Genomic DNA, 18,206 nt, shown 5'->3' on the forward strand with positions numbered 1-18,206 from the left:
TTGTTTAACTAGACCGGCTCCAACTACCGGAGACAAATTCCAATTGTTTTTTTTACATACTTGACAAATAAAGAGGATTCTGAATCTGTTCTCATTTAGAAGCACTGACTCTGGAAAAATGACAATTGTCATTAAATTAAAGGTTATGTTTCACATGTTGTGGTCCCAGTTTTAAAAACATGCAGACAGCTTCATCACAGAGCCGGCACAACAGATGACATTTTAATGGTGACACTTCAATAAACACATTTAGTAGTGTGAAAATTATATTCACACGTAGCTACTCACAATTTGTGCTTTCTTTGCAATTGTGCAATGCACTTTTGTCAAGAACATTTTTCATCACCGTGATCGTAATGCAAAGTGATCCGATACAGCAGACCTATAACGCATCTGGCATCTTCTTGCGGCGACTCTTTCATCATGCCTGCAAACGCCGCCGCACATTTATTACCTCACTTCCTCTGCATTCAGCGTTTGACATTATATTTTAGGCGCTACTTTCTGCTCTGCTCTCGCCTCATTAGTAAATGAGAGGGGGAAAAAAGAAAGTGTTTTACGTGCCTATGAACCGAAACGAAAGGTTCGGATAATACACCGTCCCACCCCTTATGTTACTTAGCTGTACTAAAACGTTCACAATCACATCATTTTTATTTTTAATCATCTCAAACCAGTCGATGCTAAATTGTTAAATTAGCTTCGTTCATCCTCGTTGTTGTGTCTTTAATGTGCGAATTTCAAACCATGCAGGTTTTTGCAGACATCATCAACAACATAATCCTTGAATCCAAAATGTATTATCGTTGGCGCTCCTTCCATCGTTGTTCATGAAGGTGCCTATTTTACAATGGCAAGTGTGCAACAACCCAGACTGTGTTGCCAGGTTGGCGCGAATGACCCCCAAAATAGTTTCTTTCCAAAAAAAATAAAAATAAGGCTAACTGTCTTAATTAAAATGCAGATTTCCAGCTCTAAATGAGATGACTTCTCAAGTCATGTAGTTCAAGTCAAAGTCAAGTCTCTTGGCTACCATGTCTAAAGTCAAGTCAAGTCTTTCTTAAGTATTTGGCAAGCAAGTCGCAAGTCAAAAAACTAGCAACTCGAGTTAACTCGAGTCAAGTCAATTGACTCGAGTCAAGTCAATTGATAAAAATTCTGAGCTGTTCTTGACTGCATCATGAACTGTCATCGTAAACGCAGGCGAAAGGCAAAAAAACAAACGAGCCATGTAAGTTGAGTAAAACTGTTACATGTTGAAAATGTTGCCAATTTATGAGAAATTAAGATGTAACGTAAACATTAAGGAATTGTGTGGAGTGAGTGGATCATTATTGTGAAAAAAACAGGAAGACGTCAGACTCAGAGGTTCGGCAGCACACATAGCACTTTCCAATCAAACGTTACGATTACCATATTGATACACTATGTGGCATAAAGTAAAAATTGCAGTCCGAGAGGCTGCTATGGGAAAACTAAAAGCTAAAGGCTGATATTGTTACCTACAGTATGGAGCAAATAAACACTTGATCAAGAAAAAGAGAACGCTGGATGCTTCCATGTTTGCAACCGATAGACCTATCGCAAACCTCCCTTCATAGCCAAGATTGCTGAGAAAGTTGTGTTTAATCAACTCAGCAATTTCTTAAACTTAAATTGACTTTTTAACAGATTTCAAATTTGAAACATTTCTATCTGGTTTCCGACATTATCACAGTACAGAATCAGGTCTTTGCAAAATGCTAATTTATGTCACGTAGAACACTGACTTTGGAAAGGTGTCAGTTCTTGTTTTATTGGATCTCAGTTCTGCATTTGATACAGATGATCATAACATACTCTTGAACAGGTTGGAAACTTGGGTAGGACTCAATGAACCAGTCCTTAAATGGTTCAGCTCCTACTTACAGTTATTTTGTGACCATTGGATGTTTTCAATCTGATCAATTCCAGTTCTTGGATGCCTGTACATGCTACCCTTGGGGTGGCATGGTGATGTACTGGTTAGCACATCTCCTTCACAGTTCTGAGGACCGGGGTTCAAATCCCGGCCCCGCCTGTGTGGAGTTTGCATGTTCTCCCCGTGGCTTCGTGGGTTTTATCTGGGCACTCCGGTTTTCTCCCACAGCCCAAAAACATACATGGTAGGTTGATTGAAGACTCTAAATTGCCTGTAGGTGTGAATTTGAGTGCGAGTAGTTGTTTGTTTATATGTGCCCTGCGATTGGCTGGCGACCAGTTCAGGGTGTACACCGCCTCTCGCCCAAAGAGATAGGCTCCAGGACACCCGCAACCCTAGTGAGGAAAAGCGATACAGAAATGGAACGATGGATGCTACCCTTGGGTCAAACAAATACTTCACAACTTTGTTAACTACCGTATTTTCACGTCCATAAGGCGCACTTAAAAGTCTTAAATTTTCTCCAAAATGGATGGGGCGCCTTATAATGCAGCGCGCCTTATGTGTGCACCGTGTTCCAAAATCTGTAAATGTTGTTGTGTGACTTTAATGAGCGCTCCGCTTGACTGATTGGGAGCATTTTCTGCTGACAGGCGGACGTGACTGAGTACAGCATGCGGACATAAAGGGGGAAGGGTGCGCATGACAGAGGATGCAAAAAGACACGCCCCCAGTAGGTATATAGTTCCGGTATGTGCATCGGTTTGGCGAAGGACCCCCGAAAATTGCACCTACGAAGAGACACGCTTACGAAGCACAGTTTAAACTGCAAGCTATTAGTTACGCGGAGGAACATGGGAATCAAGCAGCTGCAAGAGAATTCAAGATCAACGAATCCATGGTTCGCAAGTGGAGGAAACAGGAAAACGAGCTTCGCCAAGTCAAGAAGACGAAGCTGAGTTTCCGCGGAAACAAGGCGAGGTAGCCCGATTTGGAAGACCAACTCGGGAAGTGGATTAATGAGCAAAGAACAGCCGGGAGAAGTGTCTCTACAGTCACCATTCGACTGAGGGCAATAACGCTTGCAGTAGAAATGAAAATCTAACATTTTCAAGGAGGTCCGTCTTGGTGCTTTCGTTTTATGAAACGACACCATCTATCCATCCGGGCAAGGACTACCGTGGCGCAGCAATTTACGGCGGATTACAAGGAAAAGCTGGACATCTTCCGCTCCAACTGCAGTAAAAAAAATTCCCAACAAACACATCCAGCCCAACCACATCACCAACATGGACGAGGTGCCGCTCATTTTCGCTCACTTTCGACATCCCGGTGAACCACACGGTAGGGAAGAAGAGGACCACTACGGTAGCGATATGCTCAACGGGGCACGAGAAGTATGCTTTTACTGTTGGGCTTGGTTGCCATAGTAATGGACAGAAACTGCCAGCTATGGTGATTTTTAAGAGGAAGCCGCTGCCTAAAGAAAGGTTTCCAGCCGAAGTCAACGTTAAGGCCAATCAAAAAGGCTGGATGGACGAGGAGAAAATGAGAGAGTGGCTGAGTGAGGTGTACCTAAAGAGACCGGATGATTTTTTTCCACGCGTCACCTTCCCTCTTGATTTGTGACTCTATGCGCGCCCATCTCACAGCCGCTGTGAAAAACCAAGTGCAACTAAGACTGGGCGAGTTACGGCACCATATGTGAATAGATTTTGGATGCTTGGGCTAAGGTATCTACTTTGACGAGACCAGCAACGAGACTGACTCCGACAATGATGAGAGGGAACCCGGCGTGTTTGTTGGAGAACTTGCCCAGCTGTTCATTTTGCATACAGAAGATGAGGACTTTGATGGATTTGATTAATTGTTTTTGGCAGTAAAGAAAAGAGGATTGTTAGTAAATCCCTGGAGTCACTCTCTTTAAAAACCAAAGAACAAGTCCCAAACCTTGGTGTACTGATAGATTCTAATCTGACTTTCAGCAGTCATGTAAAATCAATCACTGAAACAGCCTCCTACCAGCTGAAGAACATATATATTCAGTATGGAGGATTGCATTTTCCAAACACTCCAGGAGAAGCTCATGCATGCTTTTATCTCAAGTAGACTTGATATTTGTAATGGTCTTCTGACTGGACTCCCCCAAAAGAGCGTTTAATAGTTGCAGCTAATTTAGAACACTGCAGCTTGGGTTCTGACCAAAACGAACCAATCAGAGCCTATTATTCAAATTCTGAAGTCTTTACACTGGCTCCCAGACAGCTATAGAATACGCTTAAAATTTCTGCTATTGGTCTGTAAATCACTGAATGGTTTAGGTCCTGAATACATACAAGAAATGCTAATGGATAAAAACCCAGTAGGGCTCTGAGGATCTACAGACTCAGGTCAGTTAGTGGAGCCCAGAGTTCAGCGCAAACATGGTGAAGCAGCATTTAGCCATTATGCTGGACACAAAGGGAATAAGTTGACAAAAGAAGTGAGGTCAGCCCCAACTGTCAATTTTTTTAAGTCCATGTTAAAAACTTGTTTTCCCTCATGCTTACAATTGAGCTCTTTTAAAGCATTTTAAAGTCATTTTTAAAATATTTTTTCTCTACTGCACTATACATTATTTTAGCAATTTTAGTAAGATCTCTTTTTTCTGTACTTTGTTTTCAAAAGTCTTTTGACTTTTGTTTTTACATGTTTAATTATGTGAAGCAGTGGTTCTCAAACCTTTTTACACCAGGTACCAGCTCAAAAAACACATGGCTCTCCAAGTACCACCATCATGACATGCGGGAGCGTAGTAGGCTAAATGTTCATCAACAATAAGGCAGCGGTTTTATTTAATATTATTAAAAGCCACCGTAACAGTTTGAAGATTACTGTAACACTGTGCTTAAATATAGCAAAATACAGACCTATCCTTGTATATTGATTTAATTAAATAATAGTACACATTAAAGTTTAATAAAAATTGTACCTTAGCGGAAACAAGTTTTTTTGTGGCCATTGGATGTTTTCAATCTGATCGATTCCTCAAGGGTCAGTTCTTGGACGCCTTTTGTGTAGCCTGTACATGCGAGCCTACTTTTCAATGTTTGAAAAGAAAGTTCTAAAAGATTAAATGTGAATGTATTTTCCTTTAAACTTAAATACAATTGAACTGTACTTAGCAAATTTGAGCATCTCTCTATGTGATAAAGTGCACTCATACAAAACTGTAAAAAATGTTTTTTAAAAAACTACGGTCGCAGGCATGCTGGCAGGGCACACATAGACAAAACAACCATTCGCACTCACATTCATACCTATGGATAATTTAGAGTCTTCAATTAACCTACCATGCATGTTTTGGACTATGTGAGGAGTACCCAGAGAAAACCCATGCAGGCACGGGGAGAACATGCAAACTCCACACAGGCGAGGCTGGATTTCAAGCTGGGTCCTCCGAACTGTGAGGCAGATGTGCTAACCAGTCGATCACCATACCACCGTCATTAACATATTGTCGTGAAATTTTCATCATTACAACCCAAATTGATCATTAATATCTTAATAATGGACAGATATTTGATACCCCAAATTTAATATATTTATTGGTTCTCGTGGAAAGGCATCATACTTTTGCATCGTTTTACCCAAATGGTATACCACAGAGCAGTCTGACCTTAAATTCGTGTACCAAATTAAAGTTTCCACCCTTGGGTTTTTCACCCCTCACCATGAGGCGCAAGCGAAGGTATACACAAATATGGAAGTTAATAAGGACTTCCTTGTCCTGTTCGCTACTGTTTGCATTGAGGTGATTGAGAATGTGACTGGAGGTCATGGTTTAGCTATCTAAGTGTGTGAGCAGGTTGTGTTTTATAGCCAGCATGGAAAGAGTTGCCGATGAGAAGCAGACTTCACATGATACATAATGGATGAGAGAGATTTACTCTCCCGAGAAGGAGCTAAGACCTACCGCCTCTGGGCTGAGCATGAGTATTTACACCACTTGAGAGAAACAAAGCAAGGCGGGTAAAAGTGGAAATGTGCATACTTTAATCCCACTGTGATGGAAAAGCTACCGAAATGGGTGGCATCGAATGTGGGCAGCCACTGGCCCAGTGCCATTCTTGTGACAGTATTTGGCAATTTAATGGGATTAGCTTCCACTGTTGCGAACAGGCAAGACAACCAAACAGCACAGATGTTTCATGTTCATAATCAAGCATGTGTTTTTGCGTGTGTGTCTGTGTGTGTGTGTATATTTAGATATCAACGAGTGTGCTGAGGGCCTGATTGAGTGTCACAACCATTCTCGCTGTGTCAACCTCCCTGGCTGGTACCACTGTGAATGCAGAACTGGTTTCCATGACAATGGCTCATATCTGCTTGATGGGAGCTCATGCATTGGTGAGTATACACAGTTTAAAACATTCTTACAACAACTTCAAATAGCAGCTCTATCAGCTCATAAATATACTATTTCCGCCATAACGTTCGTGATCTGATTAAAATTCTGAATACTGTTACTCCCTGGCGTCCTCATTGCCACTTTCATTTGTGATCCTTTCGCACATTCTACTTGCTAGGAAGCATGTGGGACTGTGAGTTGCATTTAAAAAGAAGATATGTTTATCCTGCTTCCAGTTTGATGGTTGCAATCGACAAAAAGAATAAAAGCAATGCCAAACAAATGCTGCACTTGGTATATAGGCTTGGCCATGAGTAAAGAAAGAGGGAAAAAAAAAAATAGTAATCCAAATTAATCTTTAAATTAATCCACTCAAGTTTTTACTGGTATTATTTTGAATGCCATTGTTTGAGGAGCACTGGTGTGGTTTTGGGGCCGTTTACCAGAGTACTTTTGAACTCAAAACATAAAAACATTAAAGGTATCATTTATTGCCAAACCAACCTTTTGTAGTATTTCGGATCTAATATTGTCTTTATGGTGCCTCAGTAAACATATAAAAAACATGACATAAAATTGTCCATGCATTCCAGTTTCAGACGTTTTTCTGCCAAGAGGGCTAAAATCAGGTCATTCCAATTTCTCGAGCTTATCTACAGTCCCCTCCAAAAACATTGGCATTGTATGAATGTAGAATGGAACGGGAGATCGACAGGCGCATCGGTGCAGCGTCTGCAGTGATGCAGACTTTGTATCGATCCGTTGTGGTAAAGAAGGAGCCAAGCCGAAAGGCAAAGCTCTTGATTTACCGGTCGATCTACGTTCTTACCCTCACCTATGGTCACGAGCTGTGGGTCGTGAACGAAAGAACAAGATCCCGGATACAAGCGGCCGAAAAGCGTAGGGGTGAGAAGCTTGGCCATCCGGGAGGAGCTCAGAGTAGAGCCACTGCTCCTCCACATTGAGAGGAGCCAGATGAGGTGGCTGGGGCATCTGATTCGGATGCCTCCCGGACACCTCCCTGGTGAGGTGTTCCGTGCACGTCCCACCGGGATGAGACCCCGGGGATGACCCAGGACACGCTGGAGAGACTACGTCTGAATACTTTCCGTACCCATTGTATATATATTTCCTGTTGGTTAAGAAAAAGTGCAAAGTATAGCAACATTAGTAACAGCACAACAAGTAGATCAAAGCAACCTGTTGTGATTCAAGTTTTGTACTGCTTTTCTGCAGGCTATCTTGAAATGCTGCTTTATCAACATGTTCAATAGCTACACTCTCTGACAATCGTAACGCTATACTGTATATAATGTGAGCATATGTGCACCATATTCAATTTTGTATTTGCATTGTTGGGCAAAGGGTTCCATAATTGCAAGCTAATGGGAAATGTCCCACTCTGTGTTTTGTTCCCCGCTGAAGACATGGCGTTGGATGATTGTGTTTAAAATGAATTTTGTCAGTTTGAGGCTTTAAGTTCTTTGTTGCGACTTCATACAATTTTGACATACCAGCTCATTGGTGTTATGGGGATGGCCGCGTTCATCTCACTTGAATCCAAACTGTTCCCACGTTAGCAGTGGCGTTGGGCTTTGGAACTGATTTAATTTATGCTGCTCAACATTCTGTAACTGCGCAGGTACCAACTCGTCATCATAAAACTTTGAATACGCTAGTGCCCAAATTGAAAAGCACGCAATCAATGAAACTTGATTGGGTTTCCAATATTTTCCATTCTGTGAAAAGGAAGGACATTGAACCATCTTTGATATACAGCGACACAACCACCATACAGTATACTGTATGTCGGATCCATCCATCCATCAATTTTCCTCCGCTTTTCCGAGGTCGGGTCGCGGGGGCAGCAGCCTCAGCAGGGAAGCCCAGACTTCCCTCTCCCCAGCCACTTCCTCCAGCTCCCAGGCCAGCCTAGAGACATAGTCTCTCCAGCGTGTCCTGGGTCGTCCCCGGGGTCTCCTCCCGGTGGGACGTGCCCGGAACACCTCACCGTTCGGAAATTGTTCTCCATGACCTCACCGAACTCCTCCCACGTCCGTGTTTTTTCCTCAGCAAACCACCAAAGCTGCATTCCGCTTGGCCAGCCGGTACCCATCAGCTGCCTCAGGAGTCCCACAGGCCAAAAAGGCCCAATAGGACTCCTTCTTCAGCTTGACGGCATCCCTCACCGCTGGTGTCCACCAACGGATTCGGGGATTGCTGCCACGACAGGGACCGACTACCTCACGGCCACAGCTCCGGTTGGCCACCTCAGCAATGGAGGTGCGGAACATAGTCCACATGTGAACATAGTCCACACAGTCCATAGTCCCGAGACGTGGGAGAAGTTCTGCTGGAGGTGGGAGTTGAAACTCCTTCTGACAGGGGATTCTGCCAGACGTCCCCAGCAGACCCTCACAATATGTTTGGGCCTGCCAGGTCGGACTGGCATCTTCCCCCACCATCGGAGGCAACTCACCACCAGGTGGTGATCAGTTGACAGCTCTGCCCCTCTCTTCACCCGAATGTCCAAGACATGCGGCCGCAAGTCCAATGACACGACCACAAAGTCGATCACCGAACTGCAACCTACGGTGTCCTGGTGCCAAGTGCACGTTTGGACACCCTTATGCTTGAATCTGGTGTTCATTATGCACAATCCGTGGTGAGCACAGAAGTCCAATAACAAGACACCACGCGGGGTGGGAGGGGGGGGGGGGGGTCGTTCCTCCCAATCACTCCCCTCCAGGTTTCACTGTCATTGCCCACGTGAGCATTGAAGTCCCCCAGCAGAAAAATAGAGCCCCCAGCGGGAGCGCTCTCCAGCACCCCCTCCAAGGACTCCAAAAAGGGTGGGTACTCTGAACTGCTTTTTGTTGCATAGGCACAAACAACAGTCAGGACCCGTTCCCCCACCCGAAGGCGGAGGGAGGCTACCCTCTCGTCCACCGGGTTGAACCCCAACGTACAGGCGCTGAGCCGGGGGGCAATAAGTATACCTACACCTGCTCGGCGCCTCTCGCCGTGGGCAACTCCAGAGTGGAAGAGAGTCCAACCCCTCTCGAGAGGACTGGTACCAGAGCCCAAGCTGTGCGTGGAGGTGAGCCCGACTATATCTAGTTGGAACTTCTCGACCTTGCACACCAGCTCGGGCTCCTTCGCTCCCAGAGAGGTGACGTTCCACGCCCCTCGAGCCAGCTTCTGTAGCCGGGGATCGGATCGCCAAGGTATGTTGGATCACTGAATATAAAAGATTTATGAATCAAATAATATTTATTTCGTCAACTATTATTGAAAAGCACTTAAGTATAAGAATAATCTGAGTATAAAATAAATAAATAGTCTTGCATCACCTTCTCTGGTGTAGCCCCATTGCAGTATCAAGAATACAACAAACTCAATTAGGTTGGTTAAAGGTAAACATCTGCCAGTATATGCCCAACAAAGTTCTATATATACGTATGAGGACATCAGCTCGGTTTCTACTGCTTACGTCACAGGCTCAAAGGGGTTTTTGGCCTAAATATGGGCGGGAAAACCACCAGAAAATAAGCCTAAAATAACTTTTAGGAGTCTTTTTTTTTTATGATTATTTTTAATGGTATGTGGATTTTTTTCTGCAGACATAATTTTTAAGTACAGAATTATAAAATAAGTGCCAATGTTCAGAGCATGAGCGAGAACCTTTAATGACTCTCAGTAACGTTGAGCTTGTTTATATTTATGTCCTAACTGTATATTTTGTCTTATGACTTTTTACTAGAAAGTACTATAAAGGCTCCAGCTACCAGAGAAAAATTCCTTTGGCATATAAACATGATTCCAATTCTGAATCTGATGTTCACACTACAAAAATAAAATTTGGTTATGTTGCTTACATTTCTGTGCTCTATAATTATAAAAATAGTAACCAATGGAATCCATAGTGGGATCAATGAAAGTACCTGTGTGGCATCCTACAAATTCCCTTCATAAATCATGTTATGCTGCATTTATAACCACCTAATCTCTGTCATTCATATACCAGACCATCCAACGCCTGGGATTTTAAAAAATGAATAAAGCTCCAAGATACCAGGAGCCCATAAATAAAGATAAAATAAATGGGTTTCTTCACAAGACTTTACAAAGAGTTTTTTTCTTTACCGTTCAATTAAAGTGGAAATAGGAATTGAATCGTGTAAATATAAATGTGTCTTCTCCTGCTGTTTCCATCATGTTTCAATGGAGTAATCACAAACAAAACACATTGCATCACTAAATAGCTCAGCCAATTTCCCACTAACGTAGGACAATATGTGTGGCTCCATATAGTGCATGTACTGTACAGATGGGTGGTAAATAACGTGGATATACTGTACATCACATAGTCTTGTCTTGGCTGCTTAACAAATTAGACAACCCGTCATAAAATAGATACAGTCATACCATCATGCAGTGCTTTAATAGATAAATGTAATGTGGACTCTTAAGTCTTGAGTCCTTCTCAAATTAGAGAACCTGTCATAAAATTTATACAGTCAACCATCAATAAGTGCTGTAATAGATAGATGTGGACTCAAATTTCAGTGAGCTCTTGACATTTTACCATTTGGAACAGGAATGAGGAATTTCAAATTGAATTCACCATAATTCACCTAAATTTGAGTTGCCTCACTGGGCTTCTCTGAGAAGTCAGACATTAACAAAGCATAGAATTCAACCACTAAAACAAATTTTACTGTTCGTAAAGTACAAATCCCAAGTCCAATTAAGTTGGGACGCTGTGTAAAACGTACTGTAAGTAAAAACACAATGCAATGGTTTGCAAATCCTTCTCAACCTATATTCAATTGAATACACTACAAATACAAGATATTTAATGTTCAAACAGACTTTTTTTTTTTTTTTTTTTTTCAAATATTTACTAATTTTGAATTTGATGGCTGCAACACCTTCCAAAAAAGCGGGGACAAGAGCATGTTTACCACTGTGTTACATCGCCTTTCATTTTAAAGCTGGAATCCACAAATGTTTTTTGTTAAAAAATATATATTTTCACTCAAGCCAATACTAGAGGAGATAGCAAAATTCTCATTAAGCCTGTCAGCTCCTCGAACATCTGTATTGTATTCTTCAATAGTTTATTTTTTTAATATTTAGTGAATGCCCGATTCCCTCACAGTACAGGAAATCATACAAGGAAAAAGGTTAGCTAAGAAGAAGTGGGACACTGAGAGGACCGAGGAGAGGCAAAAGGAATACATTGAGATGCGACACAGGGCAAAGGTAGAGGTGGCAAAAGCAAAACAAGAGGCATATGATGACATGTAAGGCAGGTTGGACACTAAAGATGGAGAAAAGGATCTATACAGGCTGGCCAGACAGAGGGATAGAGATGGGAAGGATGTGCAGCAGGTTAGGGTGATTAAGGATAGAGATGGAAATATGTTGACTGGTGCCAGCAGTGTCCTAGCTAGATGGAAAGAATACTTCGAGGAGTTGATGAATGAGGAAAATGATAGAGAAGGGAGAGTAGAAGAGGCAAGTGTGGTGGACCAGGAAGTGGCAATGATTAGTAAGGGGGAAGTTAGAAAGGCATTAAAGAGAATGAAAAATGGAAAGGCAGTTGGTCCTGATGACATTCCTGTGGAGATATGGAAGCATCTAGGAGAGGTGGCTGTGGAGTTTTTGACCAGCTTGTTCAATAGAATTCTAGTGCATGAGAAGATGCCTGAGGAATGGAGGAAAAGTGTACTGGTGCCCATTTTTAAGAACAAAGGTGATGTGCAGACCTGTGGCAACTATAGAGGAATAAAGTTGATGAGCCACACAATGAAGTTATGGGAAAGAGTAGTGGAGGCTAGACTCAGGACAGAAGTGAGTATTTGCAAGCAACAGTATGGTTTCATGCCTAGAAAGAGTACCACAGATGCATTATTTGCCTTGAGGATGTTAATGGAAAAGTACAGAGAAGGTCATAAGAAGCTACATTGTGTCTCTGTAGATCGAGAGAAAGCCTATGACAGAGTACCCAGAGAGGAACTGTGGTACTGCATGCGGAAGTCTGGAGTGGCAGAGAAGTATGTTAGAATAATACAGGACATGTACGAGGGCAGCAGAACAGCGGTGAGGTGTGCTGTAAGTGTGACAGAAGAATTTAAGGTGGATGTGGGACTGCATCAGGGATCAGCCCTGAGCCCCTTCCTTTTTGCAGTGGTGATGGATAGGCTGACAGATGAGGTTAGACTGGAATCCCCGTGGACCATGATGTTTGCAGATGACATTGTGATCTGCAGTGAAAGCAGGGAGCAGCTGGAGGAACAGTTAGAAAGATGGAGGCATGCACTGGAAAGAAGAGGAATGAAGATTAGCCGAAGTAAAACAGAATATATGTGCATGAATGAGAGGGGTGGTGGGGGAAAAATGAGGCTACAGGGAGAAGAGATGGCAAGGGTAGAGGACTTTAAATACTTGGGGTCAACCGTCCAGAGCAATGGTGAGTGTGGTAAGGAAGTGAAGAAACAGGTCCAAGCAGATTGGAACGGGTGGAGGAAGGTGTCAGGATGATGGGCAAAGTTTATAAAACAGTGGTGAGGCCAGCCATGATGTACGGATTAGAGACAGTGGCACTGAAGAGACAACAGGAAGCAGAGCTGGAGGTGGCAGAAATGAAGATGTTGAGGTTCGCACTTGGAGTGACCAGGTTGGATAAAATTAGAAATGAGCTCATCAGAGGGACAGCCAAGGTTCGATGTTTTGGAGACAAAGTTAGAGAGAGCAGACTTCAATGGTTTGGACACGTCCAGAGGAGAAATAGTGAGTATATTGGTAGAAGGATGATGAGGATGGAGCTGCCAGGCAAGAGAGCTAGAGGAAGACCAAAGAGAAGGTTGATGGATGTCGTGAGCGAAGACATGATGGCAGTTGGTGTTCGAGAGGAGGATGCAGGAGATAGGCTCTCATGGAAAAAGGATGACGCGCTGTGGCGACCCCTAACGGGACAAGCCGAAAGGAAAAGAAGAAGAAGAAGTGAATGCCCGATTCATTTCCTGCGCTCGCCCAGTAGAAGGAAATGACGGCACAGAAATTAGGCATTTTGCCGAGCAATGGGCGGAGCATAGTTGTAAAACCGTCACTAAACATTATTTTTCATTTGCACTCAATTACGAAGCATTGCAGGATGTTGAATAGCATTGTGTATTCAAGTATTGGGGATGGCGGCAAGCTACATTTCTTTTGCATTGTTGCTTTGAGTGAGAGCTACATGGGCTGCATCTCAAAACACATGCATTATGCCTTATGCTTTGGGGAGAGCCATGTGGCTTTAACAGAAAGGTTTTCCACAAAGATGAGAATAATGCATTCTAAAAATCCATTGTCTCCCTGCATAACAATGTGTGTGTATCACTTTCTCATTGTCTGTAACTGACCTGACCTTTCCATATGGAGACCTATAGCAGAAATACAATTGAGATTTGCAAATACAGAGCTTTGGGATACTTCAAGTACTGACACAGTACAGTAGGATTTGTATTGTATGCACATGCAATATGTCCTCCATGGTATTGGTGCACACGTTTCTGAATTTTAAGTTTTCCATTTGGTTGGCTGTGCTCAGCTGCATTCTCCAAATGACTTTTGTGTTGCAGTATTGCAGGGTGTGTGTGGCATCTGCGAGCAGCAGCTTCTGGCAGAATGTGGTGAATGTAGCATGACGAGCATTAATCCTCCAGCAGCAGAGGTGCATGTCCTACCGGCTAATGGGGATTTTATGTAGTGTATGCAAATAGTCTGCGGAGGAACAATACATTCTCCACTGAGCTGTTGTGCTGTGGCTCATCTTTTCTGCAACTTGATTGTGCAAACAATTATAGCATGTATTCAGCAGTGGCACAGCGTATTGTCATGGCTACAACATGAGCCAAGCTTCATGTCATTTCAGTGGCTTGCCTGCCAAATGCAACTGTATCCTGAATATGAGTAACTCAGGCCAATTCACCAAACATTTGAATGTTTATGTTTTATTATGCTTATGTTTAACTGCTTTAGCAGTAGAATATTTTGAATGGCTGACAACAGTGAGGCAATTACAGACAATAGTGGCATCAATTCAAATGGCAGATGGAGCTAACCCCAGCATTTGGGCAGCATGTCACATTATGTTTGGCTCAAGAAAATGCAAATGAGTAACATTACAGCTAAGCCTCTAGAGGCGCCTGAATCCTGCTGATTCATAATGACAGCAGGAGGGCCACAGGTAAATTCTGGGGCTGCCTGGATTCATATGAAACTTCACTTAATACTAGATCTCCAAGATCTGCAAGTTTCATTTTTTTTTTTTTTTTTTTGTATTTTAGTTTTTGTTCTTGTCCTGTTCGGTTAAGCAGGTCAAGCAGAAAGGAAGATTTGTAAACCTTTGATAGATATTTATTAAGGATTACAGCCATTCAGTTAAACAGAACAAAGTTTTTAAAGGGGAGTGACAGAACAAACAAAAAGGAGAAAGAATGAGAAGGTAACTAAACAATACACAGTAGGGAAAGAAGACAACAAAATACTAAGCACTAGCTGTAAACAAGATGAGGAAAGTAAAGCATTATATACCTAGTACAATGACAGATTAGTATCGAGTGTTGTATGGGTCAGTCATGCTACACCCTGTGAGGGAAGGACAGGACAATATAGGACAGGATTGGACAGTGACAGCAGGGGAAGCATGCAGGACTACGGTCGTGGACCTGGCTGTACAACTAAAGTATGGTGGGAGTGGCTGTGTAAACTATAAACATCTATAGGACCAGAGTGTAAGTGAGGGGATACCCAAGAAATTTGCATAGCCAAACGAACATAGTCACGAACATAGCAATTTCCAGCGAGTTTGCTACGTAGCACGTATGTAGCAGCGCGTATGTTCGTTGACAGCGGCTCGTGACAGGCTGTACTGACGCTCGCATTTTATGCTTTACACATAATCACTTGTGTAGTACTTTTTGGAGAAACCCGTTCCTTGACGGACGGCCCGCCACGGGAACTCATGGAGCGGAGCAGAGTCAGGGCAAGGAGTCGCCGCATCTACCTCTCTCACACCAACTTCCATCATGTCTTCCCTTGCTCCATCGATTAACCTTCCTGCTCTCTCTAACTTTGTTTCCAAAACATCTGACTTTGGCTGTCCCTCTGATGAGCTCATTTTTAATCCTATCCAACCTGGTCACTCCGAGAGCGAACCTCAACATCTTAATTTCCGCCATTTCCAGCTCTGCTTCCTGTTGTTTCTTCAGTGCCACTGCCTCTAATCCGTACATCACGGCTGGCCTCACCACTGAATCAGTTTCTTCACTTCCTTACCAGACTCACCATTGCCCAGTCTGTTGATCCCAAATATTTAAAGTCCTCCACCCTCAGTATCTCTTCCCCTCCACCCCTCTCATTCATGCGCATATATATATATACACACACACACACAGTGGGTCCTGAAAGTGTTCAGATCCCCTTAAATTTAGTTATATTGCAGCCATTTGCTAAAAACATATAAGTTCATTTTTTTCCTCATTAATGTACACACAACACCCCATATTGACAGAAATTGTTAAATATCTTGCTTTATTAAAAAAGAAAAACTGAAATATCACACAGCCATAAGTATTCAGACCCTTTGCTCTAACACTCATATACTTAACTCTGGTGCTGTCCATTTTTTCTTATCATCATTGAGATAGTTCAACACCTTCATTGGAGTCCAGCTGTGTTTGATTATCCTCATTGGACTTGATTAGCAAAGCCACCCACCTGTCTATATAAGACCTTACAGCTCACAGTGCATGTCAGACCAAATTAGAATCATGAGGTCAAAGGAACTGCCTGAAGAGCTCAGTGACATAATTGTGGCAAGGCACAGATCTGGCCAAGGTTACAAAAACATTTCTGCTGCAATTAAGGTTCCTAAGAGCAGAGTGGCCTCCATAATCTTTAAATGGAAGACGTTTGGGCTGATCAGAACCCTTCGTAGAAGTGGCCGTCCGGCCAAACTGAGCAATCGGGGGAGAAGAGCCTTGGTGAGAGAGGTAAAGAAGAACCCAAAGATCACTGTGGCTGAGCTCCAGAGATGCAGTCGGGAGATGGGAGAAATTTCTAGAAAGTCAACCATCACCGCAGCCCTCCACCAGTCAGGGCTTTATGGCAGAGTGGCCTGACGGAAGCCTCTCCTCAGTGCAAGACACATGAAGGCCCACATGGAGTTTGCTAAAAAATACCTGAAGGACTCCAAGATAGTGAGAAATAAGATTCTCTGGTCTGATGAGACCAAGATAGAACTTTTGGGCGTTAATTCTAGGTGAAATGTGTGGAGAAAACCTGGCACTGCTCATCACCTGTCCAATACAGTCCCAATAGTGAAGCATGGTGGTGGCAGCATCATGCTGTGGGGGTGTTGTTCAGCTCCAGGGACAGGACGACTGGTTGCAATCGAAGGAAAGATGAATGTGGCCAAGTACAGGGATATCCTGGACAAAAACCTTTTCCAGAGTCTTCAGGACCTCAGACTGGGCTGAAGGTTCGCCTTCCAACGAAACAATGACCCTAAGCACACAGCTAAAATAACGAAGAAGTGGCTTCAGAACAATTCCGTGACTGTTCTTGAATGGCCCAGCCAGAGCCCTGACATCATAAACCCAATTGAGCATCTCTGGAGAGACCTGAAAATGGCTGTCCACCAATGTTCACCATCCAACCTGACAGAACTGGAGAGTATCTGAAGGAGGAATGGCATAGGATGCCCTTCAAATAATGCAGCAGCCAATTCTTATTGCAGTGGGACGCTTCACCGGAGATCTGGCATCGGAGAGATATAGACCTTGTAGAAGGGGTAGGATTACAGTGGTACAACAGAGTCTGCATCTCACCAAAGCACCATCTCTGGTACATATAATAGACAACTTGGAATCGCAACTTGCTGTAAATGCCCATTCACACTACACGGCATAATGCTCACTTGTGGTAGTTCCCATAACTGACTATCAATTAAAAGAAAAAACAGTAGTAGTGCTACTGGTCAAAGGTTTTAGAACACAAGAATTATTATATTATTATAAGTGGATAGACGGACGGTAGTGCTACCGGTCAAAACCTTTCGAACATGTACATTTTTTCCAGTTTATTTTATTTTTTGATTCTTTTTTTTTTATTTTTTTTTATTAAAAGTCAAGTAGTTCAAGTCCAATGAACAGCCACACAGTTATGGAACTTCCACAACAGAGTTAGAAAGAACTTTCTGAAGGATATTTCCATTTTAGAGATAATGCCACAAGTGTGTGTTCAGCTGTTATACTGCATCTCCTCATCTGTACATTTTTGTATGAAGATTGAATCCATGATTTCTTTTGTAACTTGAACAGTTTTTGTTCTGTGCTTTCATTTCAGAGTAAAATGATAAATTTACCTGCATCCATTTCAATTTTTAAAAAGCTGGAAAAATTGGGGGTGTTCTAAAACATTTGAGTTTTAGAACACAGTAGTATACATATACACAATCTGGCTGAGGAAGCCTAAATGATATATACATAGAAGAAGAAGAATCACCTTTTATTCTCATGAACATGCATGCATGCACACGAAATTTGTTCTCTGCATTTAACCCATCACAGTGAACACATACACATGTTTGTGGAACACACTGGAGCAGAGGGCAGCTGAAGCGCCCGGGGACCATTTCTGGGTATCAGTATCTTGCTCAAGGACACCACTGCCGTGAGTCCGGGGGATGGTCCAGTCGGAGTCTTGAACCTAGGTCCCCCACGGTGGGAGGCAATGATCTTAACCATTGTTCCTCATTATAGCAGGCATAAACTCACCAACAAAAACTAAACCACTTGAAAATGTCATCCAAACTGAATTTGAGAATGACAACCGGCATTTACTTTGCCCTTGACCTATTTT

The 18,206-nt window shown here is 42.8% G+C and overlaps 1 protein-coding gene across 1 annotated transcript in view; it reads left to right on the top strand.

The window, feature by feature from the left end:
- The window catches only part of LOC133473033 (protein kinase C-binding protein NELL1-like), a 262,509-nt gene that overhangs the window by 228,358 nt on the left and 15,945 nt on the right, over nucleotides 1-18,206 (top strand). The window contains exon 16 of the mRNA XM_061764738.1: nucleotides 6,149-6,289. Coding sequence (XP_061620722.1) covers nucleotides 6,149-6,289 — 141 coding nt within the window. The remainder of the gene's footprint in view (nucleotides 1-6,148; nucleotides 6,290-18,206) is intronic.

Source organism: Phyllopteryx taeniolatus, chromosome 2 (genome assembly GCF_024500385.1).
Source record: "Phyllopteryx taeniolatus isolate TA_2022b chromosome 2, UOR_Ptae_1.2, whole genome shotgun sequence".
In the NCBI taxonomy this organism is placed as follows: domain Eukaryota; kingdom Metazoa; phylum Chordata; class Actinopteri; order Syngnathiformes; family Syngnathidae; genus Phyllopteryx; species Phyllopteryx taeniolatus.